At 41.0% G+C, this 20,133-nt stretch overlaps 5 protein-coding genes across 5 annotated transcripts; 2 read left to right on the top strand and 3 right to left on the bottom strand.

Annotated features, from left to right (window-relative positions):
• Nucleotides 1-3,829: 3,829 nt before the first annotated feature.
• On the bottom strand, nucleotides 3,830-6,327 carry LOC115629808. Its single transcript, XM_030526376.1, has 2 exons — nucleotides 5,933-6,327; nucleotides 3,830-5,406 (listed from the first exon to the last, which is right to left on the bottom strand). The coding sequence occupies exons 1-2, from the start codon at nucleotides 6,258-6,260 to the stop codon at nucleotides 3,956-3,958; spliced, it is 1,779 nt and encodes a 592-aa protein (XP_030382236.1). The 5' UTR covers nucleotides 6,261-6,327; the 3' UTR covers nucleotides 3,830-3,955.
• Nucleotides 6,328-8,111: 1,784 nt separating this feature from the next.
• On the bottom strand, nucleotides 8,112-10,216 carry LOC115629828. The gene is made up of 4 exons (XM_030526403.1): nucleotides 10,045-10,216; nucleotides 9,753-9,944; nucleotides 8,832-8,905; nucleotides 8,112-8,733 (listed from the first exon to the last, which is right to left on the bottom strand). Exons 1-4 carry the CDS (start codon nucleotides 10,099-10,101, stop codon nucleotides 8,205-8,207), a joined length of 852 nt encoding a protein of 283 aa, XP_030382263.1. The 5' UTR covers nucleotides 10,102-10,216; the 3' UTR covers nucleotides 8,112-8,204.
• Nucleotides 10,217-13,501: 3,285 nt separating this feature from the next.
• LOC115629812 (sepiapterin reductase) lies at nucleotides 13,502-14,867 on the top strand. The gene has a single exon (XM_030526379.1). The coding sequence runs from the start codon at nucleotides 13,793-13,795 to the stop codon at nucleotides 14,624-14,626; it is 834 nt and encodes a 277-aa protein (XP_030382239.1). The 5' UTR covers nucleotides 13,502-13,792; the 3' UTR covers nucleotides 14,627-14,867.
• A 1,773-nt stretch (nucleotides 14,868-16,640) lies between these two features.
• On the top strand, nucleotides 16,641-17,950 carry LOC115629787 (sepiapterin reductase). Its single transcript, XM_030526342.1, has one exon. It carries the CDS (start codon nucleotides 16,873-16,875, stop codon nucleotides 17,671-17,673), a length of 801 nt encoding a protein of 266 aa, XP_030382202.1. The 5' UTR covers nucleotides 16,641-16,872; the 3' UTR covers nucleotides 17,674-17,950.
• LOC115629786 (splicing factor ESS-2 homolog) lies at nucleotides 17,935-20,063 on the bottom strand. Its single transcript, XM_030526341.1, has 2 exons — nucleotides 19,734-20,063; nucleotides 17,935-19,670 (listed from the first exon to the last, which is right to left on the bottom strand). Exons 1-2 carry the CDS (start codon nucleotides 20,050-20,052, stop codon nucleotides 18,478-18,480), a joined length of 1,512 nt encoding a protein of 503 aa, XP_030382201.1. The 5' UTR covers nucleotides 20,053-20,063; the 3' UTR covers nucleotides 17,935-18,477.
• Nucleotides 20,064-20,133: the final 70 nt, after the last annotated feature.

Genomic DNA, 20,133 nt, shown 5'->3' with positions numbered 1-20,133 from the left:
TTCTTTGGCTTTTTGGACGCCCGCCTCTGCACTTCTCATAACACGCAGGTTAGTGTATTCGGGCTGTCGGTGCTTTGTCTTCGCCACAAGATTATTTTAAGTTGACAAAGACATTACACTAAAGTGAAAAATGTAATATTTTCGAAAGAAATTCGAAAAAACAACTTCTTTGGCTTTTTGAACGCCCTTCTCTGCGCTTCTCATAACACGCTTGTTAGTGTATTCGGGCTGTCGGTGCTTCGTCTTCGCCACAAAACTATTTTTAGTTGACAAAAACTTTACACTAAAGGCAAAAATGTAATATTTTTGAAAGAAATTCGAAAAATCAACTTGTTTGGCTTTTTGGACGCCCTTCTCTGCGCTTCTCATAGCACGCTTGTTAGTGTATTCGGGCTGTCGGTGCTTTGTCTTCGCCACAAAGCTATTTTTAGGAAGCTTTCTCTCAAATCGTAGAAGTGTGGCATTTCTTTGAGTGTGGCAGCTGTGTCAACCTTGCGAGCATATTTTAACTAAACCAGGGTCAACGGCTCGATTTTCTTGATGTCTAGTGGTCAATGGACGTGTTGTTGTTGCAGTTATTGCAATTCTTGTTTCTGTTTCTGTTTACGTTTACGAACAGTTGTCATTGATGGATGAATGGCATGGATGACACACAACAATGGCGTCCAACCACTTCCGCCTCTGTGCCATTTTGTCCAAAATAAAATGTTCAAATGTTTTGGAAAAATGGCAACTCAGAACACGCTGAGCAATAGCTTTTTGCCAGAGTAGCCAATATTATGTAAATAGGTATAAAAATTGAATTCTTTAAATTCTATTCAATTAATTGGTTCTTCTCCTAGAATATCTGTAGTCAAGAAAAGTGGCTAGAAATGTCTAATCCAGAGCGACAGTTTCGCTGCATTTTTGTCATCCATGTCATGCGTTCTCTTCATTCAATATAAAATAAATTTGACCTAAAATATATATATATTTTTTTAAAGACATTCGCTGCTTTTTGGCTATTTATGATCTTTATTCAAAATCCATTTATTTTTCAAGACTGAAAACGACTCGGATCCAGTATTCAAAGAACCAACGTTTAACATTTGTGTGGGTTTTCTTTTTATTTGATTTTTCTGCTATATTAGCAAGGACACTCAATTATTTGACTGTTGCTGCAAATTATTCGTAGGTTCCAATATTTCCATAAAACAATTTTTGTAGTACAAGTATGTGTTTAGTTTAGTGACCGGATCTGTTTTCGATAGTGAAGTCCACTTACAGAAATAAAGGGTATACGAATATGATGCAAGTTCTGTACGAGTATATAGCAGTTTTGTATTCTTTTATGATAATGATTCTTCATGAACAGACTGTGGTTTTACATAAATATACGTTTTGTATGTACTCGTATGTATATTTATATGTATTATCTCATTAATTACTTCCAGTAATGTAAATTCACGTACCTCTCGGCCCATTACGTTATCACTCTGCAACTCATGTGCGCCTGATCTGAGTATTAGTTTCGCATTGTCTTCTTGCACGGGGAACTTGGGAAGACTGCATTGGGGGCTGCTGTGTTGAAGTGTTCTTTTAAAGATGCTGTTCGGTTGATATTTCCAAAAGTCATTCTAGTCTAATTTCCTAGCAAAAGAACTACTTTTTTGATGATGGGTTCGTCCAGCAAAGTGTTGAGTCCTTCGATGAGTGCCCCGATGTTGACCTTGATTCCATGTCGATAATGCTTCAACTACGATCTTGACTTACCTAAAAGGCTGAAAGTTCAACTAAAATGGCATAACACTAGGACAGATCTCCAACGGATATAACACGTAATTTACGGTGCAGATTATTTGATCTCGCCATTCAGAAAAAATGGCTGGCTTCAATGTTTCAGGACGTCTCCAATTAGATCCACATGAGGCCAACGATCTGATCAACCTAATAAATACTCGATTGAATATTCAGATTTCGGTTATTCGCAAAGCCATAGGCATAATGTGTTCCTATGTGAATATACATAAATCTTATTTAACCCGCAGTCCATTAATGTCGCAACTGTTAATAATTTAATCGTTGCGAACTTTTTTATTTCCTATTAGTAGTTGTTGTTCCAGCAGACTGTATATGACTTAGGGCTGCGGTTTTGTTAGATTTGTATTCGCCATGAATTGGTTACAGTAAAAGATAATTCTCCAACTTGCTGAGCTGGTCATAAAGAATAGTCATGGAAAAACGTATTTGTGAAATGAAATGTTGTTGGCGAAGCTAAATTAAAAGTTAATAGTAAGCTTAAAACTCGTCAACCGAAGCAAATATATAAATCTAAAAATGCACTTTGCCGATCAACATATACATAAGTACTATTATAAGAGATAAGAAAATATTAACAGTTTACTCAACGACTTTTATGATAGGAGAATTGTGAAAAACTATGAGAACGAATGGTCGTATAAGTTTGGCGAAATTAGTTGCCAACTTAATTTCACTAAAATTTGGTTAGAAGCGCCATACATACGAGTATATATAGTAGATATAGTAGTACTAGTGTATCAACATTTATTCTTCCTCTGTGTTACGATTATAACTTATGAGCAAATAATAATGCTTCTATCTCATTGTATTGAAGACCAATTAAGGTGGATAAAAAATAGTTTCAGTTTCGGAATCTATTCTATTTATCTATTCCGAAAATTGTTGTGTAATTTTGAATGGCTCTGTAATTTCCGTCTTAATTGCATTCTATTTGAGAGTAATTCAAGAAGAAATGTATTTTCTTTAAAATGAAAAAGAAAGAACATGCGAACAGTTTTCGAATGTATCGTGATTATGAAAGAACAACATAAATAATATAATTCCTTTTGCACATTACTTAATATTCAATTTAAAATGTACGTTGAATATTGATATTGAAGGTCAATTAACACCACAGGCGAACAATATGTATACGTATATAGAAATGCTTTTCAGAATCAGATATTGTTGGTTAATGCCAGTTTGTTTTATAGAGGTTGCTTATGATTTTGTGTAAAAGCTTGCGAGCTGGAAGGTTATTGAAGTTTCGTAGACTAAGCTGATATATCTGGTAGTTTGTTTTAGAATAGTAGACTGACTGATAAATAGCGACCGCTAGGTGTAGTGCAAACTGAAGTGAAGGTAAAGAAAATTTGTACATTTCACTTTGCGGCTTTAAGAACCTACTCTTAGATTAACCATTTCAATTGCCCAGAAAAACAACAGATAATTTTAAGTTTCTTCATATTGCGCCGCACTCTTCTTTTAGTTTTCCCATATAATTTGGATGCAAAATTATTTCATTTGTGAGCTTACGATATACTTCTTATAAGTATGCCGGTAGGAACAATAAAATGCAAATGTTGTGTCTTCATAGATGGCAGAAAATTGAGTTAAACATTTTATTAAACATTTAAAAAACATAATAAAGCTTGTGTTGCCTGAACCATGTCGGCAAAGTACAGGCGACATAGATAGAGGGAGAAAGTGAAAGGGAAAGAAAAGTGCATAAAAAAAATTACAAAATAACCAACTTTACAAAATAATATATACATGGAGCTGGTGCCCTGCTGGCCCACTGGCCTACATAAGCAACCGAAACTGCAGCCGGTTCGAAATTCCCATAAACTGTCGACCTCTGCAAATGTTGCTCGCGAGCTCGCGCTCGAGCTCTTCGTCTTCATCGACATCAATAGCCATTGTAGCTGGAATGAAAGTAAGCGAAAATGAAATGAAATTGAAAAAACCGGCGCAATTATTTTCGATTTATTTTTAATGTAACTATAATTTAAATTTATTTTAAAACTAACTTATTATTTAATTAAACAGCTCTAGGTGTGTGATTGTGTGTATGAGTGTAGGGTTGCGTTTGTGTGTGTGTGTGTGGGTGTGTGTGTGTGTGTGTGAGTGTATTTTACAGATCTCGCCAAGACACCTCTGGCAAGCTATAGAAACTTTAGAACCAGGCGCGCAAAAAGTCGGTTATGGGTGGCGAACTGTAAGTGTCCACATTGTAACCATTTTGGATTTGACTGTTAAAGCCATAGGTCTTCGATGGCGATTTAATGTAGTCGGCAGGATTGGAGCTATCGGGTTCGCTGCCAAAACCCCAACCGCCTAGACGACCATCAATCAGTTTCCTGAGAAAGTCCGTGGTCTGTTTCTTTTGCAGAGGCTCGGGCTCGACAAGTGTGCCGCCATAATGTGCCGAAGCGTCCACAAAGTCGGGATGTTTATACATAATGCCTGAGATAATTCGATCTAGCTGTGAATTAGTCACATGCTCCACCGGATAGCCGCGACCTCCGACTGACGCCCCAACCCCCACACCCAGACCACTCTGATAGTTGGAGCTCAAGAGAGACGGCGTCGCTACCGCAGTCGACCATATCTGCGGGGCCTCGAGATCTCCAGCAAACTGCAGTGGGGCACCACTCTGTTCCAATGGATCTGGCACCGATGTGGTCGAGAGTAGCGTTCGTAACTGTGCATCGGTCACATATCTGTAATTTCCCTCATCGTTGACATAGTCCTGAGCAGCATAGATGGTCGGTTCGTAGTCTTGGGCCGCCCGCTTCGCTGGTATGGAGTTGGCGGGTGGTGGCGGTGTGGGTTCCGACTCCGTATTCGCTTCCGTTTCTGTGTTTGGTTCCCTGGTCGCTGGTTGTTCGTCACTCTGCTGCGCTTCAGTCTCGGTGGGCGGGGCAGAAGCCTCAATGACCCCGCAGCCGACATGGCATTGGCCACGCTTAAAATTCGGATCCAGCGTCTCCGGCATAAATTGTATGATCTCTGGGGCCGTCAGATCTATGTTGGCACGCTCGCGCTCCAGCAGATCGTACTCACCCTTAATGTCGCGCTTGCTCAGTCTTCGGCTGGGCTGCAGCCAGCGGGCCAGGGGGCGGGAGCGGCCATTGGAACTACTTCCGGAATTGGTATGTGAACTCGAGCTGGCCACCTTTTTGGTCTTACGCTTGGGGTGTGACTCCGCAGGCGACGCCAAACCAAATAGACCCAGCTTCTTCTGGGCAGCCAGATCTTTGTGGTATTGCTTAACATAGCGAGCGGGACGCTCCTGGTGCATTTGCTGCCGCAGAAGACGTTTGCGCAGGAACCGACCTTCGCCGGGCCGTGAGTGCAGGTCACGTTTGCTACGCGAGATCGCATTTGAGGCGCTGCCCACGGGACTGTTTGTGCTGGTGGACAAAATTCGACCTGCACCCGAGCCTTCTAGCGGCACAAATGTGAGGCGTGCCAACAATGTTCGCCCGCCGCAATTACACTGTGGTTTCTGGCATTTACACGTGAACGGGCGTTTAGTGCCCTCGGGCTGGGGTTTCTGATCTACGTACCTAGGCTTGGCGCAATTGCCGCATGGGCAGCTGGGCTCGTGTGGTGCTGGACAATCTGAAATGTGCAGTCAGAGATAAAGGCAGAAAAAAGAATCAGAATCATGGAATAGAGAAAAAAGTTTCCGTCGATATCTTCTTGTTGGACAAATTAATGAAGTAATTAACTAAATGAAAACTTTTTCTGTAAATCACTTCTTTGTTTGATGGATAGATGTTGGAAATTTAATAAAAAATCTAAACAAACGAATGCTCTTTCTGTTATCACATTCTTCGGTTGATGGAAAATGTTGGCAAATAAATGCAAATAATTAAATAAGTGAGTGTTTCTTCTGTTGTTATATTTTTGTGTTGATGGCAGATGATGGAAGATAAATAAAGTATTTAAGTAAAAGAATACTATTTCTGTTAATACATTCTTCGGTTGATGGAAGATGTTGCACAAATAATTGAAATCTACACCGAAAAGTGAAAAGTCTGCGGAAATTTCAAAGAATATTTCTTCGAAAGAAACGTTATCTTCTGCTAATGATCAGTGATCAACGCATCTAGCTTCTGTGAGGGGGCTTTCGGGTAATACGCACCTGGTTTGTTCACCGTCATGCGATCCACCTTGGCATAGAGTTTCGAGGGCTTGTATTTCGGTGGTGCCGGCGTGCGTGGCTCTTCGACGGTGAAATCGAAACTGTAGGATATCTTGGCCTTGGCCTGCACTGGTTTATCGACCCGATAGCCGTACTCTCCACCCACATACTTCTTGGGCTTCGGTGGCTGTGGCACATTCAGTTGATAACCCAACTGGGTGGGACAGGCACAGCCCTCTCCGGTGTAAATGACATCGACGGGTGCGCCCAGCACCACGCTTGAGGTCAGCCAACCAAGCGCCAGCGTCAATTGGATGATGTGCAGCATTCTGGACAGAGTCTGTAAATTCTAATGGCAAGTTTCTGGTTAAATATATGACGTTCTGCTCACTGTCGTCTAGCTGTGGCAACTAGCCCGTTGCTCTGGTCGCACGCATTCTTTATATGAACATCGAATGCCAACGGGCTGGCGCAGTTCTGACCACGTCTGGAAGACCAATAGCCATTGCATCTGTGCTTCTTCTGCAGTCTGCAGTCTACACTTGAACTTGAAGAATTTTTTATGTTTTTGTTTTTGTACAAAATAATTGTTGCTATTATTACTGTGTTGTTGTTTTGCATTCAGTCAGTCAGTCAGTCCGTTGTTGTTGTTGTCGTTGACTCTGCTGCTGCTGCTGCTGCTGCCGCCGCTGCTGACCTTTTCAAAGAGCTCTCGAGTGTGTCTGTGTTTGTATTTCAGCCAAAAGTCATGTTCATGCCCCGTCCCATGCCCATCCAAACGTGCCCAATGCCCGCACTCATTCATTGAATAAAGCCAGAGGTGTTTTAAAGCAAATGCCAGCCAAAAGCACTTAGAAAGCCAACAACTGTGGCATCGTTTAGGAGCATTACTTTTTTACCAAAGCCGCTGAAAACTATGCTACACTTTTTCAACTCTCTGCTCCACTGAAATGCTGGACGAACACCCACAATCTATTCAAGCTATACACTACATATACAAGTATTTAACAGTCTTAATTAAGTACATAACAGACCCGAGAAGTTTCTTTCGGTCAGTTGGGGGCTAGGGAACCCCATTTATGTATTGTTTGCAAACAAATTAAGATCTTAAAGCGATCTGAATAATCAATATTAATTTAATCAATTAAATTTACAAATAGATTTAGTAACAAAATCTTTTTGCTCTAAAGACGACTTAAATATTCTAAAATGTTTTTTTCCTAATTTTTTTAAAACCAGTCCAACGCAGTAACTTTAACATACAAAATTGTATGTTTTAAAAAAAAGTTTTCACTTAGTTGACCAACCAAGGGCGTACGCAGGGGTGCATTAGCCCCCTACAAATATTTGAAGTCGACCAAACATTCATTATAATGGCACACTATTTCGCCTAGAAATTGAACTAAGTTCGATTTGTTTAAATTTTTCTATTTACCATATGCATGTTTAATATTTTAACGCATTATTTAATCAAAATTTTAATTTTTTAAACCTAAATTTTAAACTAGAAATCAATTCAACATTAATCTCTACATCAATTAAGTAATTACTTTAAGTGTACCTTAAAAGTTTTAACTTTACTTAAAATTAGTTCTTATTGGATTATTATTAAATTTTATTTGAAAAGTTAAGGAGTGGATGGAGCTTCGATGTTTTCTGTTGACGATCAGGTTTATGGCCAGCATGTTATCGTGTTCGGATATTATTGGATTAGAAGCGCTGCATTACCTTCACTTTAGAGTGGTTTGCTGTTCCCCTACAGTTGAGTGCAATCGGTTTTAAGATTGCCTTGTTTTCCAGGCGCAACTTTAAGCACAGAGCCCAGCAGAGAGTATAGTTTTCTGAGCTTCATATATAGTAAGTGGCCTATCCAGGAAACAAACACATATGAACGAATTTTGAATTCAACTTTTTTCGGCAAACAGTTTTCCAAATAACATCTTGTTTTAATGTCTTTAATTCTGACTAGGGCGGTCCATTAGAAACTTTTAGCGCCAGCATCAATTCCATTCTATTCTGAGTTAACAGCGAAAAGAAACAAGCATAAGATAAAAATTTATTAATAATATTAATAAAAATTCGGACATTTCCCGGAATGGTAATACAATTTATCGTGGCTCATCTATGTACTTAATGCTGTAAATAAAAAAATGTGCAGTCCTTGTTTATAGGCGATTGATTTAGTTGTTTCGTTTTTTAATTAAGAAAAATTAACACACACTTATGTACATTTATGTAAGTATATAATGAGTAAATAGATTGCTGGAGCATTTCAGTAGCAGCTGCCCGCATCCAACTCTTCGCGATTGGCATTGCGATAGGAGGCGACGCGTCCGGGCTTGAATCCACAATCTACGGACACTTTGCCCGCCACCTTGCCGTAGCTCTTGCTTCCGTAACTCTTGCTTGCATAACTTTTGCGGCCGACAACCTTCTTGAATTTGGGATTCTTGTATTGCTCCGTGATGTAGCCGAGTTGTTTGTATGTTAGCTGAGATGTTGGCTCTTCATCTTCATCTGCCGCCTCCTCCTCCTCTTCTTCGTACTCTTCTTCCTCCTCCTGCTTCTTATATGTGCGTTTCTTCAACGTGATGACATCGCTCTTCAGCTTGAAGAGATTCTCCTCCGGCACATTGGAGAAGAACACCTTTTGCAGTCCATCGATGGGCTTCTGGGCAAATCCATAGGCCAACTTAGCCTCGGGCACATTAATGGCCTTGCCAGCTTGAACGGCCAGGCTAACACTGATGGGATCTGCGGGTGGTGTGTCATCTTTTGGTTTTGCCGGAGCATAGGCAATACTGTTGAGAAATATTATGTTGGATGCAAGAGTTATTGAAAGGCAAACTATGTATATCTCATATATATAGTGGTGTCTAGGGGCTAGGGGGGGGTTTACCTGTCATAGTTGCTGACGGTGCCGTAGCTGCTATCACCACTGGGGCAACTACACGTGGGCTTGCATGGCTTGTTCTGTGGAAATGTCAAGAGTTTTGGGTATCGAGTTGAGTTATATCTTTGCTACATATATGCTATGTATATGGCTTGATGTGTGGCTCGATGTGGATTTATGTAGTTGATGTTGTTGATGCTTGGCACACGTACGCTAGATAATGACGACCAACTTGCTGAAGACGACGACGACGACGACGAAGATGATGATGATGACGTGAAGACTGACTGATTGACAACAGCAACAATGTTCCCTGGGTTAGTTTCTCATGTTGGACGATGCAGATGACGATGATGACGATGACGATGATGATGAAATTGAATTGTCGTTGTTTTGTGTTCTTGTTGTCGTTCTCGTTGTCGTTGGTGTTGACATTGCTTTGATGCCGCGGACTTTTGATAGATAGCTGATAAATGCGGCATGTTGCATGCGGAAATGCTAAGCTTATGCATAATTCATAGGTACGATCTTATAACTATATATGTATGATGTATATATATATATATATATATGTATATAGTATGTATAATAGATAGATAAATGTGTATGTGGCTTGCTCGCTGCTCCAAGTCTGGTCTACAATAAGTCACAACACTATCTGATAATGTCTGCTCTTTAAATTCCCACACCCATGCCCATTCCCATTCCCATGCCCATACCCATGCCATAGTCTGTGGTGGGGGGCATTACAACTGGCATAGGGACGGGAATATTGCGTGCCCGCTTCAAGCAATCCATGTGCTCCATGCGCTGCAAACGCTCGGCCAGACGTTGGGCCGCCGTAGTCTTCGCCTCAATGGCCCCCTCGATCATGCGACGATTTAGCAAATGATTGAATGATTGCATCCATTGGAACAGTTCACGTACCTTGCCGCAGGTCTTTGGTAGACGGGCGGGCTCTATTAGCTGCTTGCTGCACCAACAGTTGTCACCAATCGGCGGGAGAGCAATGTCGCTGGGTTCGTAGTAACGTACTTTCGGTCGCACAATTGTGGCGCCCTGGCAACCCTGACAGAAATCCGTGCCCTTGGCCGAGCAAACAGTACAGGCGGCCAATAGCTAAAGAATTTAAACAAGACGGAATATTTTAATTGAGATGACAAGTTTTTCGGCTTGGATCTTCTATAATAAAGGAGTCCAACATGATCTGTGAACTTACGCCTTGGATGCTCTGCAGCGCTATGCCCAGACATAGAAGGAATTTACAAACGCGCATTGTTTCAATTGTTAACGAGGTAAGAGAACAAGATGGAATCGCACAACTCTAGACACTCTCTCGCACAATACGTTGTTATTCTCTGTTTCTTTTTTTCTGTTTTTTTTTTTTTTTTTTTTTTGATAATCCCACTCTTGCTATTATAATTATTATATTGTCAGTGGTTTGCTTGCCTCTGAACTTTTGCACTTGAAAGTTGTTAAACGTTTGAACCGACACTCGACCAACCCACACGTTTTATAGCCAAAAAGCTCGGCTCATGTTCTCTTACTTAATGCATCGGATGCATTACGAATATACATATCTATGTATATATTCGTATGACAACTACAGTTACAATTGTGGGGCTGCAATTCGAACGAAATGACAAACTTAGTATTAGGCATTGCCATTTGAACTTTCACTCGAAAGTTTTCTTCAGAATCATACCTGCACCCACGATCAAGATCAAGATCAAGATCTTTAGCATCAGCGCTATGACTGTTATTGTTTTAGAGCAGCACTACCCACTGGCCATTGCAACTTTTTACTGCACTACCACTTAACTATAAAGACGTGTGCCCCACTGACTTGTTGACATCAACTAAAAATTTGTTGATAAACAAAAGCCGACGCTCGCGAATTCCACAACTTCGTATCGCCAGAAGTTAACAATGAAAAATATTGCAGCGAAACATTCAAAACATGAATGCCCCACCTCCCGACCCATCTCTCTCTGTCTCTCCCTCTCCCAGAATTGACTCAAGTAGTGTTCGTATTTCTTCTGAGATGCTGCGACAGATTAGCCAATTAGGTCAGCATCGTCAACGGCAGACCGGAGGAGTCCGGTTATCGAAATTAGGCCATCAACCTAATTTAGCAAGTCTATTTATTATTTGTCTTCTTATTGGGAAAACACTATAACGCTGTTTTATTTCAGTTGCGCCACGCAGGCCATACAAAAAATAAAGTTCATTTAAAACAAAATTAGCATGCATACTAAGTATGTATGTTTAGCTACATGTCATTTATAGGCCTTGTATTACCTTTTCTAAAAAGCATTTGCATTCCACTTTGTAAAGGATTTAACTTTTAAACATAAAATATCCACTGACTACTTTAAATATACTCATCAGCATTTGTTTTCTCAAAATAGACTTTGGTAATATATATGTATCTCCAGAATCCTTAATGGCTCATAGCAGAAGTGAAATTTGAGATTATGATTCAAAAATAGAAAAGGATAACCCCTGGCATTTCGTCTTAACTGCTTCAAAAAGAATTTTCACTTTGGCATTGCAAAGTCTCTATAAAAACATAAAATATCTGAATATTACATATACCGTCATCTTATTACATTTATTTAATACTATGTTGGTAAAGAACGCAGACCTAAATGGCATCGGTCTGAGAGAAAGATATATGTCAAGCTTTTGCCGGCATTCTTTTCAATTCACTATATCCTTCCTTTACCTTGACAAATTATTTTAATTTCTTTGGAGATGAAGAAAGTGCTTATGAAAGTTCTATATTCGATCCAGTCGGTCGAAGAATTAAGGCATTAGGTGGTGACCTACTAATCTTTGCCAAACATTGCACTCACCAGTCAATAGGTTCATATTATTCCAATAAAATATGAATAAGAAGTTAAGAATGAAATTTTATTATCATCATCTCATATTACATAATTATTGGAAGTATTATGTTCAATAAAGTAGATTGATTTTCAAATCCACGTGTTGTTTATCATCTCGATTTAGGTTCGAGCATTAGTTTTCCGCTAATCGATTCGTTGGGAAAGTCCGAGTCTGAATTTTCAAACGCGGTAAACGGATGAGATGGATTCGTGTGAAATCTATATTATTCATCAGATAGTGCCTAACTGCTCTTTGGCCGAAATCAGGATAGTATCTTACTACCCCGCTGCTTCTCTTTAGACAGCTCAGATTAGTCAGATGACCGCAGCATACTCGTAGAAGTCCTATGTGGCACCCATCACACAATTATATGTACTTGGAGATAGAAGACACTTGAAGGCGCGGCCACAATGTCCCATTACGCCATCATGTTTGCCTCGTTATCGCTTGGGCGCCTGGGCAGGAACGAATTGATCTCATCTGGCGATCTGTTTTTGCGTCTCGCCACACCAATTGTACGTCAGCATGGCAAAGTCCAGATAGATGCAACTCATGCCCTCTACACATATAGTCGACAATGGCGTATAGATAGTATCATGATTTTGCGAAACACAGCTATATTGCTTCAGATGATTACAATGCTTTTTTTGCGATTGTCAATCATGCTACTAAATTAAATATTAAGAATAATTTCGGAAGAAAAATCGATAAAGAAGGGATAAAGTTGTTGTTGTAAGGCACAGTATAGGGTGGTTCATATAGTGGATTCTTTTAAAAAATTAAAAAAAAAAAAACAAATACAATTTTTTGATATGTAATACCCCTTTTTTATGGAAGCTGATTTCATTCATGGAGCTGCTTTGGCTAGCTTCCTCTGAAGCCAGTTTTACAAGATCTTGGTAACGGTTCAAGGCTATATCTCACGAATCAATCTTAATATCTCGGTATTTACCTTAAGGGCCTGAATCCTTCATGAATTCTTCGCGGTACTTGTATATGTAATGGCTTTCAAGTAGTATTCACAGGATTGGTTTAACTGTTTAACTGGTGAGAAAATGAATTATTTTTATTTTGGGCGTAAATACACTTTAAAAAAGCTTAAATCTTCTTAAATACTCTACATTACATATGAAAAAATATATATATGTATATATAATAGTAATAAATAATTAATACGAGTTAATCAAATCACAACTTGTAAACCTAAGCCACTCAGATCTTAGAGTTATGCTCATAAGAAATATCGAGAGTTGTCCAACTCTATTTAAGACCCCAAACCGGCTTGAAGGGGTCAAAAACATTGAAAGAAATTGCGATAAGACATCGGAAACACCGGCGAAATGTTTCGCTAAAAACTGAGCTTGTATAGTACAAGTATGTTGGAAATCTAAATCGTATAGGTTTTTATTAACTGAGGTAATTCCTATAATACCTTCTTTGTGTGTCATCTTAAAAATTGTATCATCAGACCCCACCTGACGTCGCTATAAACGGGTGCCCCTATGTCTAACCGGAAAAATCATGCCATCGCAAGACAGACGAACAGACAGACTGGTTGGTTGTTTGGTTGCGAAAAAAAATAGTTGACATTTTTGAGGCTTGCTCTGGGGAGCCGCCATCATCATCTTAATCACCATCAGCCACATAGCACGTGCTCTCACTTTCACTGCTCCGTAATGCTGGATCTGTCGCTTATCTGCCATGGGCATTATAAAAACGGCAAGTGTGTGGCTGGCTCGGTTCAGATACAGATACTCAATCGCCGCACATGTTAATGAACAGAGATCGATCCGTCAGCAACAAGCAATAGGAATATCAGCACCTACAACATTTTCTACATCGATGAGCCTCGCTTATCAATTTGGAATACTATAGACACTTGTAAGCAAAAGCAGCAAACTCAGCAGCTGGCAGACTGCGAATCTACACGAGCCGCTTCCATTTATTCAGTACATTTGTACAGTCCCAAGAGTTTGGAACGTCCACAGCGCAGCTACAGGAAAAGCATCCTTTATAAAAATAGAAAACCAAAAAAATCCTAGAAGGAAGAACATAGACACAACAACCAATTCAACATGGCAGCAAAAAGAATGGACTTAAATAAACGTACGTTTTGTGTCCTGAGCGGCGCCACCAATGCTTTGGGGCAGTCGCTCGCTCTGGAGCTGTGCCGTCGCTTCGCCCAGGGTTCCTTGGTGTTGTTGCTCGACGAGAATAAGCAGCAGTTGCAGAGCCTGCAGAAGAAACTGGAATCGGAGCTGGCCGACTCTGACATCGAGTCCTCTTTAACATCGTCTCCTGTGCGGTTTGTCACCGGCGTGCTGGTCAAGGAAAATGCGGCCCAGTTGCTGGAAGAAGCGTTGAAACAGGATGAAGCCAATGCCAATAGCTTCGATTGCGCCATCATTGTGCATAATGAGGATGATGTGGCCACGCAAACGCTCCTCGAGCCGCAATCCCCATTGGAATGGACCGCCTATGTGCATCGCCAACTCTACGCTCCGGTGGCGCTCAATCAACGCTTTCTGCAGTGCCCAGCACTGGCTGGCATCGAGAAGCTGGCCGTGAATGTAACATCATCGCTTCAACTACGTCCACTGATCCACAATTCGTTGTTGTGCTCGTGCAAGAAGGCGCGCGACATGTACTTCCGTGCCATGGCCTCCGAGGAGCAGCGTGCTGGCGTAAATGTCCTCAATTATGCGCCCGGACTCTTTGCCACCCACGTCGAACAATACGACCTCAACGGAAATTTGGTAACACTGGCCGGTTTGAATGTGAATGCGAAATTGTTGGCGTTGCCACGCGTTCAGCCCCAGCAGGCGGCACTCAAGCTGATTAACATACTCGAGGAAATATCCTTCGTTTCCGGACACGATGTCGACTACTACGACACCTTTGTTTTATGAGTAGCAATGATCCAGTGCCCAATTTCATGGTCATGCTGCAAGTTGACGTTGGCGCACTCAAGCTCTAGAATTGTAAATGTGGTTGTGGATCTGGCTGCGAAAATGGTTTATGTCTTGGCTAAAATAATGTGGTTCTTGTATGGGGACAGTATCGATATTATGGAGGATTTGAATAAAATTTTGTTGCTAACACTGGCGCTCCTTCTGGGCAATGCGGAAACGGAAACCGAAAAAAAAACAATGCACAGATTTTTTATTTGGGAAATTGATGGGATTTGGGGACTTTTAGCAAAGCCTTTCTCTCTGCAATTATTCTTTGCAATACAAGATCGGGCGTACATACATATGTATGCATTAGTAGCATTTTAAAATCCTGCCCCTTAAGGATTCGTTGTATTATTTATCAACAGCTGATCTCGAATACAGAGTCCAATCCGGAACGTCAGTAATTCAAAAAAAAAATTTTATTTTTTCTTTTCTTTAAAGGGACTTCCTAGTAAACATACACATGTTATACAAGTATGAGTATATTTGTCTGAATTCTTATCTTATGTACGTATGTATGTAGTATGTACATTCTATTTATATATTTATTTACGGCCACGTCGATGACCAAGCCATAAAATTGACAAACCGCCAATTTTTAGACGTCTACCTTCTGGACTGATAAGCATAACCTAACATAGCTAACAAACTGAATAACAAAGTCATTATGGAAAGCCCAAATCATTTCATTTTTGATTTTTGATGACGCAATATAAATACTCATTATCAAGCTCAAGTCTCTGTTGCTGTGTGTGAAAATACTGGGAAGTGAGTTCATTCGGAATGGAGGGAAAAGGCAAAATTCGCAACAACGAGTTAATCGCATGAATTTATTTGTAAAATATCACTGCTATTCCGGCAACTTGTTTTGATTTCTAATTGACTAATCAATTGGCGGAATGACTTTTAAAATTAAAATAATTTAAATTCATGTTAAAATTAAAATCATTAAAATTGTTTTAAGGATCTGTTTCGATGCAAATCCAAAAGAGCTGCAGGAATTCGACTACTATTGAGGGATTTACTTTTGAGCACAGGCCTCTCAAGCAAAGCTAAGCCTTTGGTGATTTTTTATAAGAATTATTTTCAAAGGATATTTTTGAAATGCAATATATACAAGTAAATATGGATGTCACACACTATATCTCTTATAAACGTTTCTATTTTCAAAAATTATAGCAAGTTTTTTTTAATTTTTTGTTTTGACTGTACAATTCCAAAAAAAATCGTTTAATATTTTAAAGATGAAACGTGCGCATTTGTTTCGATCTGTCATTTGTTTCTAGAAATTAAATGTTATTGTTAACGAATTTATTTTTTGTTGTTGGTTATTTTGGTTAAAGATTCTTACAATTTTGCATGCAGAATGTGAAAATTGTTGCTCCTATTCGGGGTTTAATAAATTAGCTTAATAATATATAATAAATAAAAGTATTTATTATTATGAAAATATTAGTTTACAGTTTATCTTCAGACATATTTTTAAATTTTTTTTCTTTCAGATTGTGAAAATTGTTGATCCCTTTTGAGGTTTAATCATTTAGCTTAGTTAAAAATTAGTGTGTGTGTGTGATGTAACTGGGAAGGGGTGTTTGGTTCAGCTGATAAAGCTCTGGTATCGTGCATTCCACAGCCATGAGATGGCCAAGAATACAAGAAACAGCGAGCAAAGCGCAGCGAGATGAAGAGAGAGAGAGAGAGAGAAGCTTGATAAGCCAGCCAGTTACTTGGGTTTTATGAACGCATTTATGTGCGATTATAAGTGCGGCAATTAATAAACAATCACCATTTAAATGGTGAACAGCAAGGGGGCGCTGATAACCTTTAATCGAAGCTTCTGCAAAAGCTCAAGACAAGGTGCTTGCTGGAGCGGTGGAATGCAGGCGAGGGGCTCATGAACTGGTTGAGCTTAAAAGCTGTAAATTCGGTGAAGGAAAGAGGTCGACCGGGCGGCAGCTGCTGGATAGGCGCCACAGTCACCAACACAACAACAAAAGCCAGTCCAATGATTCAGTCGAGTGAACGTCTCGTCTGTTGATTCCGATTCTGTTTCTGTGTGTGTGTCTGTGTGTCAGTTTCCAGCCAACTGTTGCCGCTTTCATAGCCAGAAAATCAGCTGACGGCACTGACATTGAAAATCTTGCGCGATTTTAGTGAAAATTGTCATTGCCATTGCCATTGCGATTTCCACAATTGTCGCAATGAATTATTTGCAAGATCGCACTTTCCTTTTGGTAACCGGCGCCTCACGAGGCATTGGCCGCGAGATGGCGCTGCAGCTCTCTAAGCAGATGCAGACAGAGGGTTCTTTGGTTGTGCTCCTCGGACGCAGTCAGCAGCATCTGGACGAGACGAAGACGGCCATTGAACAGGCCCGGGGAACGGACAACGTTAAGTTGAAGGTGCTCAGCTATACGTTGGAGTTGGCCACAGCAACGGCAACGGATTTCGCAGAGCTGCTGAAGCAATCTCTGCAGGGAGTGGACATCGAGACCTTTAAGCGGGCCATTGTCATACACAATGCGGGCACTGTGGGTGACATCTCGTTGCATGCACGTGAGATTGGCGATACGAAGGAGCTGACCCATTACTACCACATCAATTTCTTCTCCACGGTGGCGCTTAATTGTGAATTCATGCGTGTATTTCGACAATTGCCCAAGCTGATCGTCAATCTGAGCACAAAGGCGGCTGTGGAACCGTTCGCTTCTATGGCCTATTACTGCACCGTAAAGGCGGCACGTGACATGTACTTCCGGGTGCTGGCCGTTGAGGAGCCCTCGGAGCAGACGCTGGTTCTGAACTATGCGCCCGGCGCCATTGACACCCAAATGACGGAGCAGGTGCAGCGGGATACGCACAATCAGGAGCTGGCTGCCGCTTTTCGTCAGCAGCGCGAGTCCAAAACAATGCTCACCACAGAGCAGACGGTTCTCAAATTCCTAAATGTGTTGCAGGCCCAGAAATTCAAGTCCGGTGATCATGTTGACTACTGGGACTAATTCCCAACTCCGATATACGTACTGGATCCATTATAACAGAATAACAGTTTGGCCACATTCTCCTCTCTTAACGGGATATTACAAAATAGAACAATATTATGCAGCAATTCATCTGAAATATTAATCCTTAATTACTGAATTATTTTAAAGAGTGCCCAGCGAATTAATAAGCTAAGAGAAATACAAATGGGACCACTACATTCACAAAGAACAGGGAACAAATATTATAATCTAATAATACTAATTAAGAAGTGAAATAAATTTTCTAAAAATTGCATTTTTATTTGTATTCTTTAATGGACTTCATTGAGCATTCTTCAACTTTTTGTGACTAACTGAATTATCCGTCGCCCTATCCATGAATGACTCACTATTTATTCTATCGCCTTCGATTCCAAGAATATTGCATTTATCATAATACAACCGTTCTTTTAACTCCAAAATATTTTTAAAATCTTAGCTGAAGAGTGCTGATTAGGGCAAACCAAATAAACATCCTTATAAATACCTAAAAATGTTCTTCACATAACATGAAAGAATGCGACAAAGAGCTTAATACATGATTTGAAATGCATTCAGACTATTGATCTATTTTTTGGACACAAAATTTAATATTAAAAATTTTTTTCTTGATAAACTGAGAGATAGGCTAATAACCAAAAAGAGTTCAAACTAAAGAAAGCCAAGTAGGGCTACAAAACAAAAATGAATATGTCTTATAATACATATTATATTATACAATATTTGTGGTCCCTGCTCAGCGTTGTTTTTTAAATGAAGAAACAGAAGAACAAATAAAAAAAACTAGAAGAAATCGGCGGCAGCGCTGCGTCGCTTGGTGGGTATCTTAAGCAGATCGTCTGTAATTGTGGAGCCGGTATCAATGGGACATTTGTCGCTCGACTCGCTGCTTTTGCTATTGGCAGGTGTCCGCTGGTCGCTGACGCTGCCACCACTCTTCACCATCTTGGGTGTTGCACGCACTAAGCTGGGCGTCGTTGACTTTCGTTTAAGCACGTTGTTTCTGGGTCTGGGCGATGGTGTTAGCATTAGCGGTGTGCTGCGCAGTCCCAATTTACCTGTGGCTAAGCGCTGAGCTGCTGGCGACATGCTCGCCAGTCGATCCCGGCCGGAGCGTACAAATGGCGAGCCAATATTGCGTCTTGCCGTGTTCAGTGCCTGCTGCTTTTGTGTGCGCATCTTTTCGCTTACTTTCTCGGCTAAAGCTATGGCAATATTTTCACGACGAGAGTTCTCGCTAATGCGAAACGAGGGACCAGATGTTGGACGCAGCGGCGTATCGCCACCATCAAGCCGAAAGGGTGTGCCATCGATTTCACCCCACGTCATGATGGGCGAGAAAGCCTCTCCGGGGCGAGGCGATGGGGAACGCAGCAATTCAAAGCCGCGTATGCGAGGTGTATTGCTTGCATTTGGAGTCAGTTCAGCGCCAGGGATTACTGCTTTTGTTGAAGTAGGATTATTGGGAGTTTCCGGTAATCTCGTGGCACAGTGCTGTATGCTTTGCCTACGATCCGCTGCCTGCACACGTTCCTCATCTGTCATCTCAACGCCGTCCGGAATATACATGATTGAATTTTTGTTCGTGTATGTCCAGGTTTCGATGCGTCGCTGCGGATCGGGTGAATCAAATTGCTGCTCAATGCTTGGCAGGAGCAGAGCACGCTGTAATTGTTGCGCTGATAGCTGCTCATGGTTGTAGAGCACAGCGTATTTCTGGCGCAGCTTCTCGTCGGCAGTCTCGATGATTTCCTGAAAGCTTTGGTTGTCCTCGCTAGTGTAATTCTGCAGAAACGCATCCAACGATAGTTGCTTTCCAAAACAACCATCTGGGCCACCCTCCGCCGTGCTTGTGCTGCTTTTCCTGCTGCTGGTTGAGTGCGGCGTGGGTGTGTCGCTTGGCGCCGCACCAGTGCGAGGCGTGGCATTGGCCCCAGCTGTGCTTATGGGCGTTTCAAATGTGGCGGGTGACATGGCTATAAAAAATGAAGAAATTATAGGTAAACATAAACATTCCATAGTTCATGTGCCTGGCTTACCATTATTGCGATTGTTTTGCCTTCTACTGCTGCAGCCTGCTAGTTTTCCTAAACTGTAGCGTGCGCGTATTTCGGACATTTGCAGAAAGTCCCGACGGGCTTCCGCATCCAAATAATCATTTTGTGCCCGAAGTTTCTCCAAATCCGGAAAGAAATCGCGTTGAATAATTTTGGACATCTCTTCAATGTAGCGTTCCTCAGTCAGAATTTTTGGTTTGCTTTTACGTTGTACCTGCGGCCGTTTGAACTCTACCACGGCTCCATTCTGCACTTGGGACAACTCCAAAGTACGTGGAGTGCCTGTCTGGGAGGCAGACATGGTCCAACAACAAAATAATTTATTTACACAACTATGACGCTTCAAAACAGATGAGGAACTAGTAGGCCATGCACATTTGTG

Source organism: Scaptodrosophila lebanonensis, unplaced genomic scaffold, assembly GCF_003285725.1.
Source record: "Scaptodrosophila lebanonensis strain 11010-0011.00,11010-0021.00 unplaced genomic scaffold, SlebRS2 tig00000165-arrow-arrow-pilon, whole genome shotgun sequence".
Classification (NCBI taxonomy): Eukaryota; Metazoa; Arthropoda; class Insecta; order Diptera; family Drosophilidae; genus Scaptodrosophila; species Scaptodrosophila lebanonensis.
This window is presented reverse-complemented; position numbering and strand designations above follow the sequence as displayed.

What these genes read in the sequence shown, in the direction of transcription:
- LOC115629808 (XM_030526376.1), bottom strand. Translation starts at nt 6,260, where the DNA reads ATGCTGCACATCATCCAATTGACGCTGGCGCTTGGTTGGCTGACCTCA. An exon ending in CATGACGGTGAACAAACCAG is followed by an intron (nt 5,407 to 5,932) that starts GTGCGTATTACC and finishes TGCACATTTCAG; the next exon opens with ATTGTCCAGCACCACACGAG.
- LOC115629828 (XM_030526403.1), bottom strand. Translation starts at nt 10,101, where the DNA reads ATGCGCGTTTGTAAATTCCTTCTATGTCTGGGCATAGCGCTGCAGAGC. An exon ending in CGCTGCAGAGCATCCAAGGC is followed by an intron (nt 9,945 to 10,044) that starts GTAAGTTCACAG and finishes TAAATTCTTTAG; the next exon opens with CTATTGGCCGCCTGTACTGT. An exon ending in ACCGTCAGCAACTATGACAG is followed by an intron (nt 8,734 to 8,831) that starts GTAAACCCCCCC and finishes ATTTCTCAACAG; the next exon opens with TATTGCCTATGCTCCGGCAA.
- LOC115629812 (XM_030526379.1), top strand. Translation starts at nt 13,793, where the DNA reads ATGGCAGCAAAAAGAATGGACTTAAATAAACGTACGTTTTGTGTCCTG.
- LOC115629787 (XM_030526342.1), top strand. Translation starts at nt 16,873, where the DNA reads ATGAATTATTTGCAAGATCGCACTTTCCTTTTGGTAACCGGCGCCTCA.
- LOC115629786 (XM_030526341.1), bottom strand. Translation starts at nt 20,052, where the DNA reads ATGTCTGCCTCCCAGACAGGCACTCCACGTACTTTGGAGTTGTCCCAA. An exon ending in GCAAAACAATCGCAATAATG is followed by an intron (nt 19,671 to 19,733) that starts GTAAGCCAGGCA and finishes CATTTTTTATAG; the next exon opens with CCATGTCACCCGCCACATTT.